Genomic DNA, 18,390 nt, shown 5'->3' on the forward strand with positions numbered 1-18,390 from the left:
AGACTATTTTCTTCCTCTGAGGATGTAAAAGTTGGAGCCAATTGGCTGGCTGAGAGAGAAAGAGAAACTGTTGCAAGTACTCCTGCACGCAGCAGAGGAGGGGGTGTCTCAGGGCTTTGTTTCCATGGGAACCACAGGCATAGGCTGGCTCCTTGGGGTGCAGAAAAGGGAAACTTGGCAGAGGTTTTGGGCACCTGGCTCCTGGGCAGTTTCCCTGGGGACTGAGCAAATGCCCAGGAGTCTGCTCTCCTGAGGGGTAGGAAGACCCCCTTACCAAGGATCCCCAGAGACCCTCACCCCTTTCCTCCACCCCCAGGGGATCTGGTGTGGTCCCTCGACCACCCTGAGTGTGACCCCAACCTCACCCAAACTGGGACAGATGATAGCACCCCACCCCCCTCCTCAGACAGGCTACCTGGGAATACATGGAGCTCAGGTTTGAGGAGGGCTCCCGCCACACAGGCCCCATGTGGGGTAACAGGAGCTAGTGGAGGGCACGGGGACAGGTGAAAGGACCCCTGTGTGTGACCCACGCCTCGTGGCCCTGGAGCTGTCGCCATCTCTAGCTGCTGAGCCTCCTCTGGTGAGGCCATTGCAGAGCCAGCTCCCCAGAGTCGCCCCCAGGACATCTGTGGGCCACTGGAGGGGCACCAGGGAGACCCTAGCTCCAGGCTGAGCTGGACCCCTCTCCATAGTCCAGTGGAACTGCAATGGGCAGAGGTGGGCTTCCACTTGCTCCACCTGGGGCCGTGAGGAGGAGACAAGCAGCACAGGGGTAGGGACAGCAGTGAGGGGAGAGTCTGGGCCATCTTGAAAAATGCCTCTGGAAGGGTCTCTGGACTCGACTGCTGCCCCTCCCCACACTGGGGCCAGGAACCTTTGCCAAGGCACGCCTCCCCCCAGCCTGGGCTTTCTGTACCCCCAGTCCACCACACCCCACCCCTGACCAAGGTGGAGGAGGAGAGAGTGTGTGTTGGAGGGAGAGCAGACATTGGGGGAGGCACAGAGAGAGACGCTGGTGACAGCAGGGGCGGCGGAGACGGGAGAGCCGGACCGAGGGACCCGAACAGCCTGGGAGGGCTTGGGAGCCGTTTACACAGAATGGTGGGGCAGGGAGCCCTGGGGGAGATGAGGACACACAGGGGAGAGGGGGTGACAGGGAAGGGGGGAGGGGAGAGGGAGGGGGAGAGAGAGGGAAAGAGAGAGAGAGAGAGAGAGAGAGAGAGGGAGAGGGAGAGGGGGAGAGAGAGAGAGAGAGAGACCGCGCAGAAGGGGTGGAGCGGGTAGAAGCAGGCAGGAGGGAGGGGTGGGCAGGGGGCGGGCAAGGAGCCTCCGGTAACAATTACGTCTGGGTTCAAGCAAACATGAGGCAGCTGCCAGCCCGGGCCGCCGGCACTCCTGTTCCCCCTGGCTGCGAGGAGGGGCGGTCGGCAACAGTTTCCTTCTGTGGCCGGGATGCAGCGGGCCAAGGTAGGTGCTGGGAGACCTGGGGGCTCCCCGGGGTGGGGAGCAGGGCTTCTGGGGGTCTCCCCGGGCCAGCGGTCTTCTTGGGCCACCTCCCTCGCCCCGGGCTCTGCCCCGTAGGATCGCAGATTTCCTGCGTTGGAAAAGTAAGTGTTGGTGTGTCCTGGCTGGGAGGCTCCTGGGGCCCTTTGGGTGCAGCGGTTTTAGGTGTTTGTGGAACAGACAGTGGGCAGAGGAGAACTTGGGTCAGCCATGTGACTGGGCTGCTTAGTTAGGTCCCTGTGGCAGGTGCCGGAACCCCACAGCTCTCAGAGCTGGGGATGGTGGAATACTGGAGGGGTGTCTTCCACTTGAAGGCTGGCCAGGGCATGAATCTTTTAGTCATTGGAGCAATCAATGAGTGCTGCTTCCAGAAGGGCTCTGAGACCCCTGACAAGGACACATCCTCATGGTTCCCATTCTGTGGGGCTGTTGGGAGGCAGCAGAGAGAGAACGCAAGGAGAATGCCTGGGGAAGAATCCAGAAAATAGTGACAGGGCGTTGGGAGGGATGAAGAATAATTAAATGAAAAAAAAAAAAAACAGAGAAAGGAAAATAAGCAGGTCCCCAGAATACAGTTAACACTTGGGGTATCTGTCCTGATGACTCGCAAGCTCTCACATGTTCGGGACAGTCTTGCTTTGAAGGAGGAAGCAGCAGGATTAAATCTGGCTGCTCCAACCCTCAAACAACAGTGGTTTGAACAAGGTTGGATGCGTTTCTTCTCTCATGTAGAAGTCCAGAGGGAGGCAATGAGGGCTGGCATGGAGGTCCCGTGGCCGGCAGGGGCCGAGCCTCCATCTGTCTCACTGGCCTCCACTCCTGAGGTTACTGGAAGGTCCAACATGGCTGCTGGAGCTCCAGCCAGTTCAAGCAGGTGGCAGGGAGGAGGGAAAAGGCAAGGCCGAAAGACCCAAATAAAACCAGGGCCTTGAAAGCGGACAAGTATGGATGCAGGGCTGGTGCTTGGCAGGCTCCCCCACGCCCTGTCCCCTAGAGGTGCACTCCTGCCTCCCTTACACCCTGAGCGCTGGCAGCCCAGAGTGACGTGGTGCCGACTTCCTGCCACACTGCCAGAGTCTGGATATCCTCCGCCCTATGGGATCCATCCACCAGGGGTGCCAGGAGGAGGGGCAGAAGTGATGACACCACCCTTCCAGCATGGCGACAGGACAGGTGGACAAAGTGCTTTCTCTCCTGCCACCTCACGTCTCCGCAGCAGCCTGCAGACAGGCGGGGCAGAGGAGAGAAGCTGAGTGCCTTGGCACACGCTCGTCCTGCTGTGTGCTCGCTGCACACACACACCAGGGCGGCACAGGTGGAGTGCACCCCAGATGTTGATATGAGATGCAGCACACAGCGATGCCCAGTGCCGCCCCACCCGTGCACACAGGGAGGTGGGAGTGCAGGCTACGTGCACATGTGCCCACAGCTGCTCTGTCCGGGCTGGGGACAGCCCTTCTTCTCTTGCCTTTGCTCTGCCGGCTCTGCCTGCCTCTCATCTGGTAGCTTGGCCACCCTGCCCCGCCAGATGGGTCAAGGGGGTGGCTTGCGTGCTGCAAATGCACCTGCCCCCTTCCCTTGGCCTTTGTGACCCCACACAGCCCTCCACCTCCCCACAACTGACTCCTGGGTCAGTGGATCTTGCTGTGCCTATGCCTGCCAGTGGCCTTCCTGTGGTTGATTTGCTCAGAGACTAGAGGGGGTCCCCTACTTCCTGTTGCCAGGCCAGGCAGGCATAGACCAGGTACACTGGTCCTGAGTCGTCCCTGACTCAGTCGTCCCCAAGGTCAGCAGGGGGAATGATTTTGAAAAATAACCTTCCTCCCCAGTGGCGGCAGAAACTGCAATGCAGAGCACAGCTAGAGTTAGCCCTACTTCTCTACCCTCACTTGCCTGTCTGTCGTGACCAATGGCTGCCCGCCCTTCCCCCCTCCACTGGCCTGGCACGAGTCACCAGCCCCTCAGCCTTCTCCATGTCTTCCTAGTCATCCCTGGACCCTCACAGCCTCCCAGGAGGGCCAGCGCTGCCACTTCCCCTCTATGGACACAGAGCTCAGGGAGGGGGGCAAGTGGGCAGTACAGCACCAAGACTGCCGTCGGGACCTCTTAGGAGAAAGGGGCAAACAGGACCACAGGCTCAGCTGCAAGGCATGGGCTGTCGTCCCAGGGACCTGGAGAATGATCTTTGTGGCCCAGCATGTGCACCTGAACCTCTAACCTGCCTGGCTCCCAGCCTTCTTGCAGTGTGCTTGCAGGAGGGGGGGCTCATTTGTTTCCCCCCCTTTCCAAAGACAGCACTCAAAGCCTGGACTGAGATAGAGTGAAGTGACACTCCAGGTGAGTCCAGGAGAAGGTCAGGACTAAGGGCCAAGAACCCTGAGGGGGCCACGCTCCATGGCTTCCCAACAGGCCCTGCGCCCGCATTATCTCCTTGGACCCCTACACAGCGCACAGATCCGCTCTTGGTATTACACCCACCTTGCAGAGAGGAAACTGAGACCTGCCCTTGGTGGCAAAGTACAAAGTGTTATCGCTGGGATTTGAACCCTCTGTCTTAGTGGGCAGCTTAGTTTCCTAGGGCTTAGCCATGCGATGGGGGTGGGGTGCAGGGAGAAGCCTGCGGGGGAGAAGCGCACACCTGGAAATCAGCAGCTGAGAAGGTGCCCCATGCCAGTCGGGGGCTGGCCGCATAGGCTTGTGACCCAGGGTACCCTCTGAGCTCCTCAGGGACTACACACAAGCCAGACCCCACCCCTGGCCACATCCTCTGGGTTGTCCTGTGACCTTGAGCCAGCCCCAGCGCCTTTCTCGGTTGCAGATCCAGAGCTGGAAAAACTGGCAAGGGCCCCCTAGTTTTGAATTCAGGATCCCTTTTTCTTAAAAAAACTCTCCTGCAAGAATGGGAGCTGCTTTGCAGACTCAGGCAGGCTGGGGGCCCATCTGCTCTCCCACCTCAGCCTACCCCGAGGCTTCAACGGTACACTCAGGAGCAGCTGCGGAGCCCTGAATGTGGCCTCTGTGAGAGAAAAGGGAAAACTCGGTTTCCCAGGCAAAGAAAGAAGAGGGGAGAGAACTTGGCAAATCTCCCTTTGCCAGTCCCAGGCCTGGGGCAGGAAGGAGACAGAGCAGGAAAGAGGGTACAGTGTGCAGTGAGTCATTGCACGGCTCCCCTCCCTCCTCCAAGCTCCCCATCCCCAGCTGACTGATGTTTCCCTTGAACAGGTGCATCTGTCAGCTGTGATCAGCCCACGTCCTAGAATGCCATGCAACAGCCACGTGACAGGGAGAGAACCAAGGGGGTCTGCAGGTGCCAGAGTTGGAGGGGGGAGCTTAGCTGAATAGAACGGGGCAGCCAAGAGGGGGGCCTATCCCTCCTCCCCCCTCTGATCTGCTACCTCAGGTCTCTACTGGCCCTTCCCCTCCATCTGGCTGGCTGGTGCCTCTACCACGCTCAGCTCGGCAAAGCATCTCTCACTCTGCCCACTGCCCAAGTCCAGGCCAGGCAAGAGCCAAATCCAAGTTCTGCTGCTGCTGGTGTCATGCTCCTATGTCCAGTCCCTCTTGACCCTTTCTTTAAAAGGACCTGCCATGGCCGCACAGAGCCCAGTTCTAACCCCAACTTTACCCCACGGACTCTGTGGCTTGGGCAGGATCCAGTCCCTCTGGGCCTCTGTCTCTGAGATTCGCTTGCCTCCGCCAGGCCCCCACCTGCAGTTGGGTCCCTGAGCTAACCAGTGGAGGCTGGGGGTAGAGGTGCATTGGCATAGCTCCCCAGCCCTGCCCCCAGGCACACACATATAGCCTCTGGCTTATCACAGCACCCCATGTCCACACTTGGTATTGAAGGGCCCAGCCAGGAGAGGAAGGTGGCTTGGGAAGTAGGGTGGGCCTGCCTTGTCGGTGTTAGCTCTGCAATAGGCAGATCTGAGCTCTGTCCCAGCCCCTTCATGCGTTAGTTGTACGTCCTCAGACAAATTATTTAGCTTCTCTGTACCGCTGTCTCCTCATTCTCCTGGGTGGAAATAAACCCACCTCCTAAACAACTGAGATCCTATGCCAACCCACGTAGCATGGCCCTGACATGTAGTGGGGGCTCTGTAAGCAGCAGGGGGAGTGTTAATGTTATTATTTTCTGACTGCTGAATAGATCCTGGGAGGACACCCCCCTCCCCCGCCCATAGGAGAATGATGTCAAGGAGCAGCTGAGTCCACCCTGGGTTAATAAGATGCCTCATTGCCTGGATGGCAAATGGGGGTGGGAGGCAGGATGGAATTTGTGTCCTGGCCAAGGTGGCAGTCATTGGAGGCAGGGCAGGGACAACCCCATCTCCCCTCCACTGCCCTGGGCTCTGAGAGGAGTGCCCCCTCCACCCCATCTGTGTGTATGCGTGTGTGCACACTAGTGCCTGTAGGGACTGTGACAATCCCAGCTCACCTCACAAGCTACCTGGCCCACATCTGTTGGTACCCAAGAGTGGGTGGGGAGTCAAGGCTGCCCAAAGATTCCCCATCCCAGATCCCCTGGGCTGCATGATGTGACGCCCACTGCCACTTCCTGCCATCTGTCCCGAGTGATGGAAATAGAGCAGGCGCGGACGAGTGGCTGCTCAGTGATCCAGCCTGCGCCACAGCAGTCCCTGTGGGTGGGAGTGGGGGGGCACCCCCACATCTGAGCAGACTGGATGTCTAGCTGGCAAAGGCATTGACCTCAGAGCAGAGATAGAGAACCTGGAGACCCCTTCCTCCCACAGACAAAGCCCAGATTCTCCTACCCAGTGGGATAGCACTCTAAACCCAGCTGCACTTCATCTATAGAAGAGCAAGCATGGCACAGGCCCCTGGCATCAAATAATGCAGCCCCTGGGGCAGGCAAATGTGGAAGAAGCACCCAGGTGGCTCTGAAGTGCTGCTGGCCTAGCAGAGTAAGGTGGACTTCCCTGCTGGATGTCACTGGAACATGAGCTTGGCCTTGCCCCTGGCACCGGGCAGCCAGGCCCTCCCTCAGCATCAGAAGAGTGAGGAAGAATTGCCCCTCTGAGGGCTTTGTGGATGTCAACTAGTTACTCTCCCCATAGTTCTGTGAGTGCATGTGGTCATTCCCATTCTACAGAGGAGGAAACTGAGGGTCAGAATGATCAAGTACTTTGTTCAGGGTCACCCACCAGGAGGTGAGGGCCGGAGATGCAAGTCTGCCTGACCGTGGACCTCTTCCCACTATACCGGGCTGCTGTTAATAACATGTCCCACCTGAAATCCCCCCTCCCAAGCTGAGTGTGTCTTCAGAACTATCATGCAGTGGGTCCTGGTGGCTTTTAAAAAGTCAGTGATGCTGTTTCTCAGCCATAAGTGTCTGCAACCATTTGGGAGAAGTTAGCCTAGCCTTTTACATACAATGTGGCCTCCGGGAAAGGAGCTAGATGTTGGAGCTCAGGTCTACCAGGACCCTCCAGACCTCTAGTCATATACTCCCAGGCCTGACAGGCTGACACATGCCCACAGGTTACCTCTGCTGAGTATTCTCTGGGCTGTTCTTGTTGGGGGTTCTCTGGAGTCCAAGTGATGAGAACCGATAAGATTGGACCAGCTACGGAAGGGTCTGGCCTCAGTGACTCCATCTCCCCCGGGATGAAGCTGAGCCTGCTTTGTGGGGCAGGAAGGAGCTTTCCTGTGGGCAATTGACCTTTCCAGGAGCCCAAGTGGGGTGGGGAGTCATGAGGTGGGATGTCTGGGTCCAGGTCCTGATCTGGCCTCTCTCTACTGTGGTGGAAACTCTCAGATGCTAGTGTTCTGCGAGGACAGTCTGGACCATATTGCATGAAAACTGGAAGGCATAAGGGGTCCTTCTGCTTCCTACATCCCCATGGTGACAGGTGTCACATTTACCAAGGAGTCACCTCACCCCCTCCCACATCTCCACCTCCCATCCCTCTGCCTGGGTCTGGCTCATTTCCCTTCCTCCTGGGATTGGACAGTCCCCCTAATTGGCCTCCTGACTCATTGTCCCCCAACCTCCCACACTCTCACCTCTCTGGAACAATTCTGACTCACCCTAGCTGGGACTCAGGTGGGAGACAGTTGCTGGGGGCTGAGTGTGCCCTGGCAGGGAGGAGATTCCCCAAACCAATGAGAGCTAGCCAGTAGAAATGGGATGCAAATCTGATGCCCCTGTAAATGTTTGGAAAGACACATTAAAGAAAGTAAAACAAAATGAATAAGAAGGTATTTAATAATATATTGGAAATATTATCATTCCAAGGTGTAATCAATATTAAAAAAGAATGCATTTTTTTTGCATTCATAAGTAAGGATTTGCAACTACGTGTGTGCTGGCCAGTAGGCACATGGACAGTAGGCTCACCTCAGTTTGGACTAGCCACATGTGGCAGGTGGCCCCTGTGGGCCACTCAGGCCCGGGAGGGCCAGCCCAGCAGAGTTGAGTGGCTCCTCAGCCTCCAAGTTTCCTAGCTGTACTCTGCCTTCACCAGCTCTGCCCTTTCTGCTGCAAGTTGTGCTATTATTGCTTATATTTTCTTTGAATTAACTCACATTTATCATTTTAATAAATCAGTCTAAAAGGGAATCTTTAAAACATGATTGTAAACAGAAAGCTGGTAGCAGTCACTAAGTGCAGGTTGCTACATCATATCATGAAATAAAATAACAGCTTGCTGACCACAGACGCCACACCCTGTTTTCGGGTTATCTGGTTATTGGGAGCCAGACACTAAGTCATCTGTAAGATGTAGGAGCATCTCCTAGGGCACGGCCTGACTCCCTGAGCCAGTGACCTTCAGCCAAAGCCCATTAGAACAGTCCTGAAGTAGAACAAGTTGGTTTGACTCGGTGGAGCGAGAGAGAACACGCACCACAGGGAACTGGGCGAGCTTGGTAATAACAGGTGTGAGAAGGGACCACTTCTAGGATTTGAGCTTTGGTTGGTGATTTGGAGGAGCATCTAAGGAACCTCAAAATGCTGGCGGAAGCATTGAGTAAGACAAGCTCTCCAAACATCTACTCAGTGCCCGGCAGGGAGCAGGTGTGTTGCCAACGTGGTATCCTTTCTTTTTTTTTTTTCCCCTCTAAATTTATTTTCTCACATTGTTGTTCATTTTTGTACAGTAATTGGTTTCTCCCCTCAGGTGTCATGCCTGTAGTTCTCCCGCTGCCACCATAGCACCCGTGATCCATCACCTCAGTCCTGTGCTCATCTCTCCGCTGACTGTCCCCTCCCCCTCCTCTGCTGTGTGCCTCAGATCTATGGCCAAATTGCAAGTTTTCTCTTTTTTTTGACATTTTTTTTTGTTTCTCTATATTACACATAAAAGTAAAACCACCTGATATTTATCTTTTTCCTTCTGACTTATTTCACTTAGCATAATCCCTTCCAGCTCCATCTATGTTGCCATAAATGCCACGAGTCTGTCTTTTTTGATCACTGAGTAGTATTCCATTGTGCATAGATACCACAAAATTTTGATCCATTCACCAAATTCATATCTTGGGGTATTTAGGTTGTTTCCATATTTTGGCTGTTGTAAATAGTGCTGCAATAAATATTGGTGTGCAGGTTTTCTTTCAAGTTAGTGTTTTTGTGTCCTTGGGGTAGATTCCTAGGAATGGAATCACTGGATCATGTAGTAGATCCATTTTTAGTGTTTTTCAGATCCTCCACACAGCTTTCCACAGTGGCTGGACCAGCTTACGTTCCCGCCAGCAGAGTAGGAGCCTCCTTTTATCCCCACGTCCTCAATGCCCTTTCTGTCCCTTCCCCAGTCTCCACAGGTTGGGGATCTGGGAAGGAAGCTGCCCTGCCCCTGGCCCTTGCCTTCCCACACCACTCTGGGGTGAGTGGTAAGGCATGACCCTGACCACCTGCGCTCAGCCCAGGGGACCTTGTGAACCCAGAGGCTGCCAGTCCCCAGTGCCCACCTTGGGTCACTTCTGAGGAGGCTCACACGTCATCTGTGCACTGGGGACTTGATATGAGCCCAGGGCGCAGGTGCTCCGACTTCAGTGTTCTCTGCCACTCTGTCCTGGCTATCCCAGGAGGTCTGTGAGGACTTCCAGCTCCTTCCTCCATTAAATAACGCTGGCTTTAAGCAGGAGTGGGAGGGAAGAGGCTTTAGGTGAATTATGGAGGGCCCCAGGGGTCTTTTACCTGGTCATTTGTGAATATTAACTGAGGGCTTTGTGTGTGTTTATACTTCTTCAATACTCTTGTGTGTATGGGAGTATTTTTTTGATTGAAACTTTATCGAGATATTTGGAGATTCACATGCAATTGTAAGAAATAAAACAGAGAGGCCATACATATCCTTTACTCAAATTCCCCAACAGTAGTATCTTGTAAATCAATAACACGATTATGCATCACTGAATGATGCTTCAGTCACCTAGGGACCCGTGTCCAACAACAGGCCCAACAGGCCATACCATCCAGGCTAACATGTTGTGGGCTCTACCAGCAAGCTCTGTGTAATGACTCTATGCACATCCCACAAAAAGGAAATTATCAACAGTGCATTTCTCAGAAAGTATCCCATCTTTATTTTTTTTTTAGACTTATTTATGTATACAAGAGCTGGGGTATAGGCCAGAGGTGTGGGGGGTGAGAGGTTCCACCAGAGAAAGAGTGGGGAACAGAACAGGCAGACTGACCGAAATACACTGCTGAGGGGAGCAGCGGGCGAGACAGGAGAGGTCTGCTGCGCCATGTGGGAAGCTCCCCGGCCAGCTAGGGATCAAACTCGTGCTGCAGAGGCTGCGGAAAACTTCACAGCACTGTGCTTAACCCCTTGCGCCACCAGGGAGGCTCGGCATCCCATCTTTAAATGACATGTGACTGTACAAATCATAACTGGTATATTGACAGTGATATACCCCAATAGCCTTGTTCGGATTTCCCCAGCCTTATGTGCCCTTGTATATGTGTGTGTGTGTGTGTGTGTGTGTGTGTGAGCATGTGTGTGTTTAATGTGGTGCAGTTTTATTATGTGTAGGTTTGAGCATCCATGAGGACAGTCAAGAGACAGAATAGCTCCATCACCACAAAGATCCCTGGAGTTGCCCTTTTGTAGCCACATCCCCTCGCTCCATCCTTACCCTCTGGCCTACTGATCTGTCCCATTTCTAAAATGTTATCCGTGTAAGATGTTACAGAAGTAGAATTAACTACTACGTGACCTTTTGGGTTGACCTTTTGCATTCAGCCTAGTTCTCTGCAGCTTCGTCCCTCTTACATGCACAGCAATGGCTCCTTCCTTCTGATGGCTGCCTAATAACCCATCACATGGATATAGCAGTTTGTTGAACCATCCACTAAGAACTGGGTATCTGGGGCACTTCTAGTTTGGGGGTACTACAAATAAAGTTACTGGGAGAATTTTTTAGAAGCTGGCATTTATTTCACAGATAGCTACAGGTACTATCCTTTTTTAATATGTGCAATCATGTAAGGAACTCATCCTCCACCCCTGCATCTCCCCTCATCCCTGCTGTGAACACTCTTGTACTGGTTTTTGCTAACTGGGAGAAATGCTCAAGAGTGGGGGAGAGCTGGTTACGTGGTAGTCATATGCCTAGTTTTTATTTATTTTTTTTAAAGATTTATTTTTATTTATTTATACGTGCACTGGGGTACAGTCAGAGGCACAGGAGGGTGAGAGAATTCACCAGAGCCAGAGCGGGAAGCAGAGCAGGCAGAAGGACCGAAGTACACTGCTGAGGGGAGCAGCGGGCGGCAGGAGAGGTCTGCACGCCATGTGGGACCCTCCTCCGGTGGCCAGGGAACAGCCAGGGATCGAACCGGCGCTGCAGAGGCTGCGGGCAGCTTCGCAACCCAGCGCTCAACCACTGCGCCACTGGGGACGCCCTGCCTAGTTTTTAAAGAAGCTGTCAAACTGTTTTCAGAGTGGCTAAAGCATTTTACACTCCCATTCACAACGTATGAGTGATGTAGGTTCACTGCATTATTGCCAGCATTTGGTGCTGCCACTTTTTAAAAAAATGTATCCATTCGGATAGGTAGAAGTGATATCTAGTTGTGATACAATTTGCATTTCCATGATGACTAATGAAGTTGAACATCTTTTTGTGTGCTTATCTGCCATCTGTATGTCCTCTTTGGTGAAATGTCTGTGCATGTCTTTTGCCCAGTTTCCAATTGGATGCTTTGTTCTTTTGCTGTTGAGTTTCGTGAATGAGTGTGGATGCCAGGCTCTGCCATGGGAGAGAGTAGTTTACGCAAAAGGCCAGGATCAACCTCAGAGCTGACATTCTGGGGGGTGGAGGACATGGAAAATGCACCAGAAAACAAACAGGATAAGGATAAGCAATACATGCTGAGAGGTGCTGAGATGGAACATGCCTGGGGAGGGCCACCTGGCTAGTTAGGGGACTTGACCTGAATAAGGCCTGGCTGAAAAAGAGTTTATCTTGAATGTTCAGAGAGAGAAGTGTGCAGGTAGAGGAGGGGAGTGTGAGGTGGAGGTAGCAGGAAAGCGAAGGGGATACTCTGGGCCGAATAAAGAGCACAGTGAGGTGAGATCGGGCAGGCTGTCTGAGTGGGCTCAGCAGGCTGCACCAGGTCCCGGGGAATATTTGAAATGCTGCAGAAAATCACAGCGGGTAGAATCATGGCGGAAGGGATTTCATTTCTGTGGGAGTCTCCTAACCACCCAACTCTCCTGGACTCTCCCACCTGCAGCACAAAGTCACCAGGGGTGAGAGGAGTGATGTTCACTCCTGAGGCCTCCCTCCTTTGGGTGCCCAGTGCCTCCCAACTCAAGAGGGGGTGCCTGAAGCAGCCATTTAACTTTCCCTGACAATCCACTCAGACCCTCTTCCAGACAGACAAGTGTCAAATATTCATGAGGAGGACCATCGGTCACTCCGCCCCCCTCCTTGTGTCTGATGGACCTAGTCCATGGGCTCAGCCCCTCCTGACATCTGCATGGCCATGCCTGGGCTCAGTATTTGTGGGTTCCTCCTTTCCTCACTGTCAGGACCCCCACCCACTTCACAGGAGACAGTCACAGGCTGTCCCTAGTGGGGCTCCTCTTTAAAATGGGGGTGGGGTTACCTCATAGAGTTGTCATGGCAACGAGATGACATGCTGCCCAGAATAGACATGTGTGAAAGGAGATTTCAGCCTGCCCGTGGGCCCTCTCAGCCTTCCCAGGAGGCACCGGGGTCAGTGCTGGGTCTTGTCACATCAGTCCAGCTTGGGCTGCAAGACAGAATCCCGTGACTAGCCATGGGCTCCATGTGGGCAACCTGCTAGTCAGTGCCAATAATGCTCTGATAGGCAGGAAGTCCCCAAGAAATCCTGCCAGAAACTCTGGGGCCCCACTCAGTTTCCCCTTCTGACCTTCTCCACCAACCCCACAAACAGAACCTTCATCAAAGCACTCGAAACAATGAAGCACCAGCTGCTGGACTGCCCCATCCCATTTTGGACAGAAATAGACTATTCAGCAAGGCCATTTCTCCCCTGAATAAAATGGTTAGTAATGAAGCTGGGTAAGCAGGACCTGTGTGTGTATGTGCATGTGTATACATGTGTACTATGTGTGTATGCATGTGAGTGTATGTGTGTAGGGTCCTTCCTCAGCATCTCCGGCAGAGAGATGCTTTCTGCTCCATGGGAATGGTGAGTGGCATAGCTGACCCCATCGCTTCCCAGGTGGTCCTAGGAGCAGAGAGAAATGTGGGGGCTGTTGCTGAGGGTGTGTTAGGGAGATGGTTTGGGGTGGTGACTTTGAGAGAGGGAGCTGGCTGCTGGAACCTGCCTGGTGATGGCTTCAAAAGACAGGATAAGGGGTTTGGATATCTCCCTGCCTAGGTGGTCAATTCACCAAAAATTAAGCAGGAGGCCAGCTGTGCCAATGTGAGCCAGCCTTATGGGGCTGTGAGCCAACTCAGCACCGGGGGGCCCTCCCATGTAGCTGGAGCCTGCACGGTGCACAGACCAGTTACCCCTTGCCTGGGCATTCCACAATCACCACATTTAGGGAGGGTTTTTCTTCTTCCCCAGGTTTGTAGAGAGTCTAAAAGGCCAGATGCTAATTTCCTCGACTCCCCACGTGGCTGGGGATTGAGCCTGTGGCCATGGCTGGGACAGTGGGAGTCCTGCACTCCTCATCTTGAACCAGTGATTCAACTGAGATGGCTCCAGCTGCAGCCTCCAGGTTCCAAGTGCAGCAGGCGCACAACAGAGGGAAAGCAAGGGTCACAGACTGTGCCCCTGGGATGGCAGCACCAGCAGCAGGGTCTGGTCACTCAGCAGTAGCTGAAGGCCCTCCCTGGCCTCTTCTCTGGGGTGACTGTCTGAGGTCTGGCTGTCCAGCTACCTGCTCTTCATGCTGGCATTTTCCAAATCTGGCTTTCTGTCCTTCCCCCTGGGTTGTGGGGCCTGGGCTCCCTGATACTGATTCGATTCCAGTGTAAAGCAGCCTGGTCAGTCACTACTCCTCAAACCTGACCAATGCAGAGGCTGCTTTGGGTTTCTGCATCTGCAGTACTTGCCCGATGGCACATCTGTCTGTTATTTACTTGGAATAACCAGCACTGTGCAAATGTAGTACACGCGACTCCCACAACGCTGGAAAGACACCATCAATCAGCCACCCCAGTGGTTAGCCAGGTGCCAGGGCAACTCAAAGTGGCACCCACATGGGGGTGTTGCTTCTCCCCACGACTAGAACTCAGGAACTGCAGCATGGATAGTCCCTGGAAGGGAAGATATGTGGGGCTCCCCTAAGGAGGGGATGACACAAAGGTAGCAAACTAGACCTGGAAGTGGCCCAGAGGGACACTGAGGCTGTGCAGCTTGACACACATGAGCCTCCCCGGGCCTCCCTGCCACCAGTGTGGGTGCTGAGGACACACGGTAGCTTTGGAGCCAGGATGGGGGTTCTCAAAATATTGTCCTAGGAAAACAAATCTCACTGCTCTGTGGACTCTGCTGTGACCCCAGGCGTGCCTTTCCTGATCCACACTGACTGGCACTCACGTTCCAGTTTCTCTTAATGGGCTCCATGTGCCCCATTCTGGGGAGGCCTTCCAGTTTTTCGTTCAGTCAGGTAAAGAAAGATCCAGGTAGTGAAGAGAAGTGAGGAAGTCTGACTTTGCTGTGTGAGCCCGTTGTCTTGATCCCACTCTGGGCTTCAGTCAGGGGAAGGGTTTGGACTGTGATCGCCAAGGAACTGTCTAGCTATGACAACTAGGCCTGTGCATGCTCTGAGTGAGTCTGGACCCCCACCTCCTTCCTTCCAGGGACCCCCTCATGTGCCTCTGGAAACCCAGAGGCCCTGCCTCCAGCCAGGGGCTCCTTCAACAAGTTATCACCCCATAACCTGTGCTGATGAGGAACTATGGACACTGGGGCAGGCCTAACTCCCTCAGCCTTAGAAAGCTGGGGAGACTTCCTGGGAGAGGTGGCTTGCTGTCTGGATCTTAAAGTATGAGTAGGGCTCACTGGGCCAAGCAGGGGGGCCTGGGCAAAAAGCACAGAACTGTGGAAAGGAGCTGTGTTCACAGAGCAGGTTGGTCTGACTGGAGGGGAGGGTATGTGGGCTGCACGAGGTGCACAGAGCCTTGAACACCACTCCCAGCTCACGCCCCACCTGAAACACTGTGGCTGCCTATGAAGTGACCTGGCCATGAAGTGACCAAGGCTTCTTGGAGGGAACATTCTGGTGAGATATGGGCAGGGGGTACACATAATGGGGCAACAGAGTCCAGGGAATTCTCCAGCTGGCACTGGAGTTACCTGGAATGCATCCCTGGAAGAAGAGCCCCTGGATGGGGGTGCGGATGCCATTGATTGGGAGGTAGGGGCAGCCTGGGGACACTTTGAATGTCCCTTGTAAATCAAGACTCAAGGATGCTCTGCCTGTTTTTGCTGCAGGAGGTGATGAAGGTGTCAGATGGCAGCCTCCTGGGGGACCCTGGGCGCACCCCACTCAGCAAGAAGGAGGGCGTCAAGTGGCAGAGGCCACGGCTCACCCGCCAAGCCCTGATGCGGTGCTGCCTGGTCAAGTGGATCCTGTCTAGTGCTGCCCCCCAGGGATCAGGTAGGCCTGGAGAGGGCAGCAAGGGCTGGAGTGGGGGCTGGTTCTAACCTCTGTCCTGAGGCCTCTGCCTGCATTGGTAGCTGTGTTTCCCGTTGACTCACACTCTTCCCCATTTGTGGAGTGCTTGGTGCCTGCTAGGCACTGAGCTCAAGACAGGACCCACACAGGCTGGAGATGGAGTGGTGACATACTGGGGTTTTCCCAGCTGGGAGGGGTCTGACATGCGGGGCTGGCTCTGCCCAATCCCACCTGCTTGACAACCTTGGGCTGCTCACTCAGTTCTTTCCAGGTCCTCAGTGAGAAGGGGGGCTGTGCCCACCTCAGGGCACATTGGAAGATGGGCCATAATGTATCAGGGCCTGGTGAGGAGGCCTGGCCCCAGGCCCACCCTGGTCCTGCCCCCCACAGTTGCTGGATCATTCCCTCAGGTGATTCGCTGGGTGTTCTTGTGGGAACTGACAGACATGGCCACTCTGAATATGCTGACTGTGATATTTGGTGTTTGCCAAGTGTGACACAGCAGGTGATCACAGCTCTTGTCCTTTCACACCATATGCTCACACCTGTGCACACTGACTGCACACACCTGCGCAGCCACCACACACCCATCACACACAGGTGCACACCCATCACACACAGGTGCACATGCCATGTGCAGGTACATATGCCACACCTGCTGGGGTTCACATACCCACTTTTGTGTTTTCACACAAGGTGTATAGGTGAGTCTGCCTCTTTGACCTCAGGAAAAGGTGCAGACCTGGGCCCTGATAACTGCGTCTTGTTCATTGTCTCAGATGTTCTTTGTGTGGCTTCCGGGAGCCTTAGTCCTCTGACTGGAGAATGGGCATAAGCACAGCCCCGGGCTCTGAGGCTTGGTGGGGTGGGGCATGGCGGGGACACCCCTGAGGGACTGGACAGGCAGCAGGCACAGTGACTGGCAGCCACCACCAGCGGGGGGTCTTGTGTGTGTATGTGGGGCAGTGGCTGCCACGGGCCAGTTTCCCTTCTCACCCACAACACCACTCCAGGCGCCCCCTGCACAGCCCAGCCCTCCCTTCTGCTCCTGCCATGGCCCCTACATATCAGTGCTTGCTCCGTAACCCTGGGTGACATTTGTTCTCCACCCTCCCCTTCCCTGAATTGCCCTCCCACAGGAGCACTCATGCATGTGAATATATGTGTGGGGTTCATATGCTCTCAACTTTTGCGGGGGGTAGCTTTTGCAGGTAGCAGAAATGTTATGAAATCGCTAAAAGGGTGTGCAAAGCGCTCACCTGGGAAGCTGAGCCTTCAGGTGCTGCCCCTTCTGCAGCAGGGCGAGCAATCCAGTCTCCCACCAGGGTAGAAACTGAGATGGGAACCAGGACCACCCCAGCCCTTGGCCTCTCTCCTGTTGGGCCCCATCTCCAGTTTCCAACTTTTTGGAGAAATAGCTGACAAATGGTGGTGCTGCAGGTTGGGTTTGGAGTGTAGTGTGCCACCATCTTGCTGAGACCTTTGGCACAGCTGAGTGTGAGTAGACTTGGAGGAAAGCGAGGGGCGTGGTGTGTTCAAGGTCCCAATGAGACCCTCCTGACCCACCTTTATCTCAGGGTGGGTTCCTGGAGGCAGGAACCAGCTCACCCAGCTCCTATCAAGCTGCTAGCATGTGTTTCCTGAAGACTGTCACAGCCATGCCGAGGTGGGCGTGGGGGGAGGAGCAGGGCCCAAGTCTGGCATTCCCTGCATGGACATGCTCACTGGGTCCCGAAGGAATATGTGGGGTGGAAAAACAAGGTTCTTTAAGTTTTTCCCAGATCATTCCATTTTTCTAAAGAGTCGAGTGAAGCTCAGGGAGATCACGTGATAGAGCGACTCACAGGTCACTTGACCCAGCAAATCACAGGGATGTCAGGTTTCAAGCAAGTGTTCCCATTGGGAGCTTCTTCCAAGTGCTCTGGGCAGGGTGTCCACCCTGCTGAGTGTCTGCCCTCTCTGGGGGCCTCCAGGGTCTGCAGAGGCTGTAGCTACACTCACAGACTGAGGACATGTGACCCTCGAGCGCCCTTCCTCCTCATGGGCATAACTCCCAGGCCTGACTCCTCCGTCAAGCATACCCGCACGTGTCCCTTAAGGACGACGCTGCTGGTGTGGTCACACTGAAGTCTTTGTGTGTGTGAAATGCTAACCATGCCCAGACGTGGCGCCTCTGCTCCTTCAGTCCTCCACGAGCTCTGGGTGCCGAGAACAATAGGTGCCATTCACATTGCTCAGCGCGGAATCCGGGCACGGTGTCCTGGGCAGCAGTGTGCATGGAAGGAAGGCGGGTGTCAGAGACACTACACCCTTGTTGTCAGGATTTTTCCATTCAGCAGAGGCTGGCCAGAGAGAGGAATCTGGGGCAACCGGAGGAGAAGCCAGGGCCCAGGCCCAGTAAAAAGCAGTATCCCCCAGACTCGGGCAAGGAGGCACCTCAGAAAGTTACAGGCAGGATGGGGGATAGGAGTCCCAAGGGCCAGGCCTGGACCAGCTGCAGTCAGGCCTTGGTCACTCCTGGCTATGAAGGTAGAGTCTTGAGCTGGTCAGCAGCAGTGGCCTCTAACATGGGTGTCCTCCCAGGAGGTGGGGAGCACTGGGCATGGGGTGGGGCCCACACCACACAGGAGAAGCAGGTGCCTCCCCAGCACTGGAAGGGCCCGTATCCAGTGATCCAGTGGCCAGTAGGACTTTGGCCTACTCTGTGTGGCCCCCCCACAGGGCACCTCTCCATGGGTACGGTCAACCTACCACCACAGACCTACTTCCTGAGTCCAGTGTCCACAGGGGC

At 54.7% G+C, this 18,390-nt stretch overlaps 1 protein-coding gene across 2 annotated transcripts in view; it reads left to right on the forward strand.

Annotated features, from left to right (window-relative positions):
* Window positions 1-1,345: 1,345 nt before the first annotated feature.
* Window positions 1,346-18,390, forward strand: part of KCNIP3 (potassium voltage-gated channel interacting protein 3) — a 74,455-nt gene continuing 57,410 nt past the window's right edge. The window contains exons 1-2 of one of the 2 annotated variants that reach the window (XM_037527853.2): window positions 1,346-1,470; window positions 15,416-15,581. In XM_037527853.2, coding sequence (XP_037383750.1) covers window positions 1,456-1,470; window positions 15,416-15,581 — 181 coding nt within the window. In that variant the 5' untranslated portion in view covers window positions 1,346-1,455. Of the gene's footprint in view, window positions 1,471-12,655; window positions 13,010-15,415; window positions 15,582-18,390 lie in introns of those variants that run through there. The other variant, XM_037527854.2, reaches the window with a different exon arrangement.

The sequence above is a fragment of the Talpa occidentalis genome, unplaced genomic scaffold (assembly GCF_014898055.3).
Source record: "Talpa occidentalis isolate TD23 unplaced genomic scaffold, MPIMG_talOcc4v2.1 talOcc4.5, whole genome shotgun sequence".
NCBI classification, from domain to species: domain Eukaryota; kingdom Metazoa; phylum Chordata; class Mammalia; order Eulipotyphla; family Talpidae; genus Talpa; species Talpa occidentalis.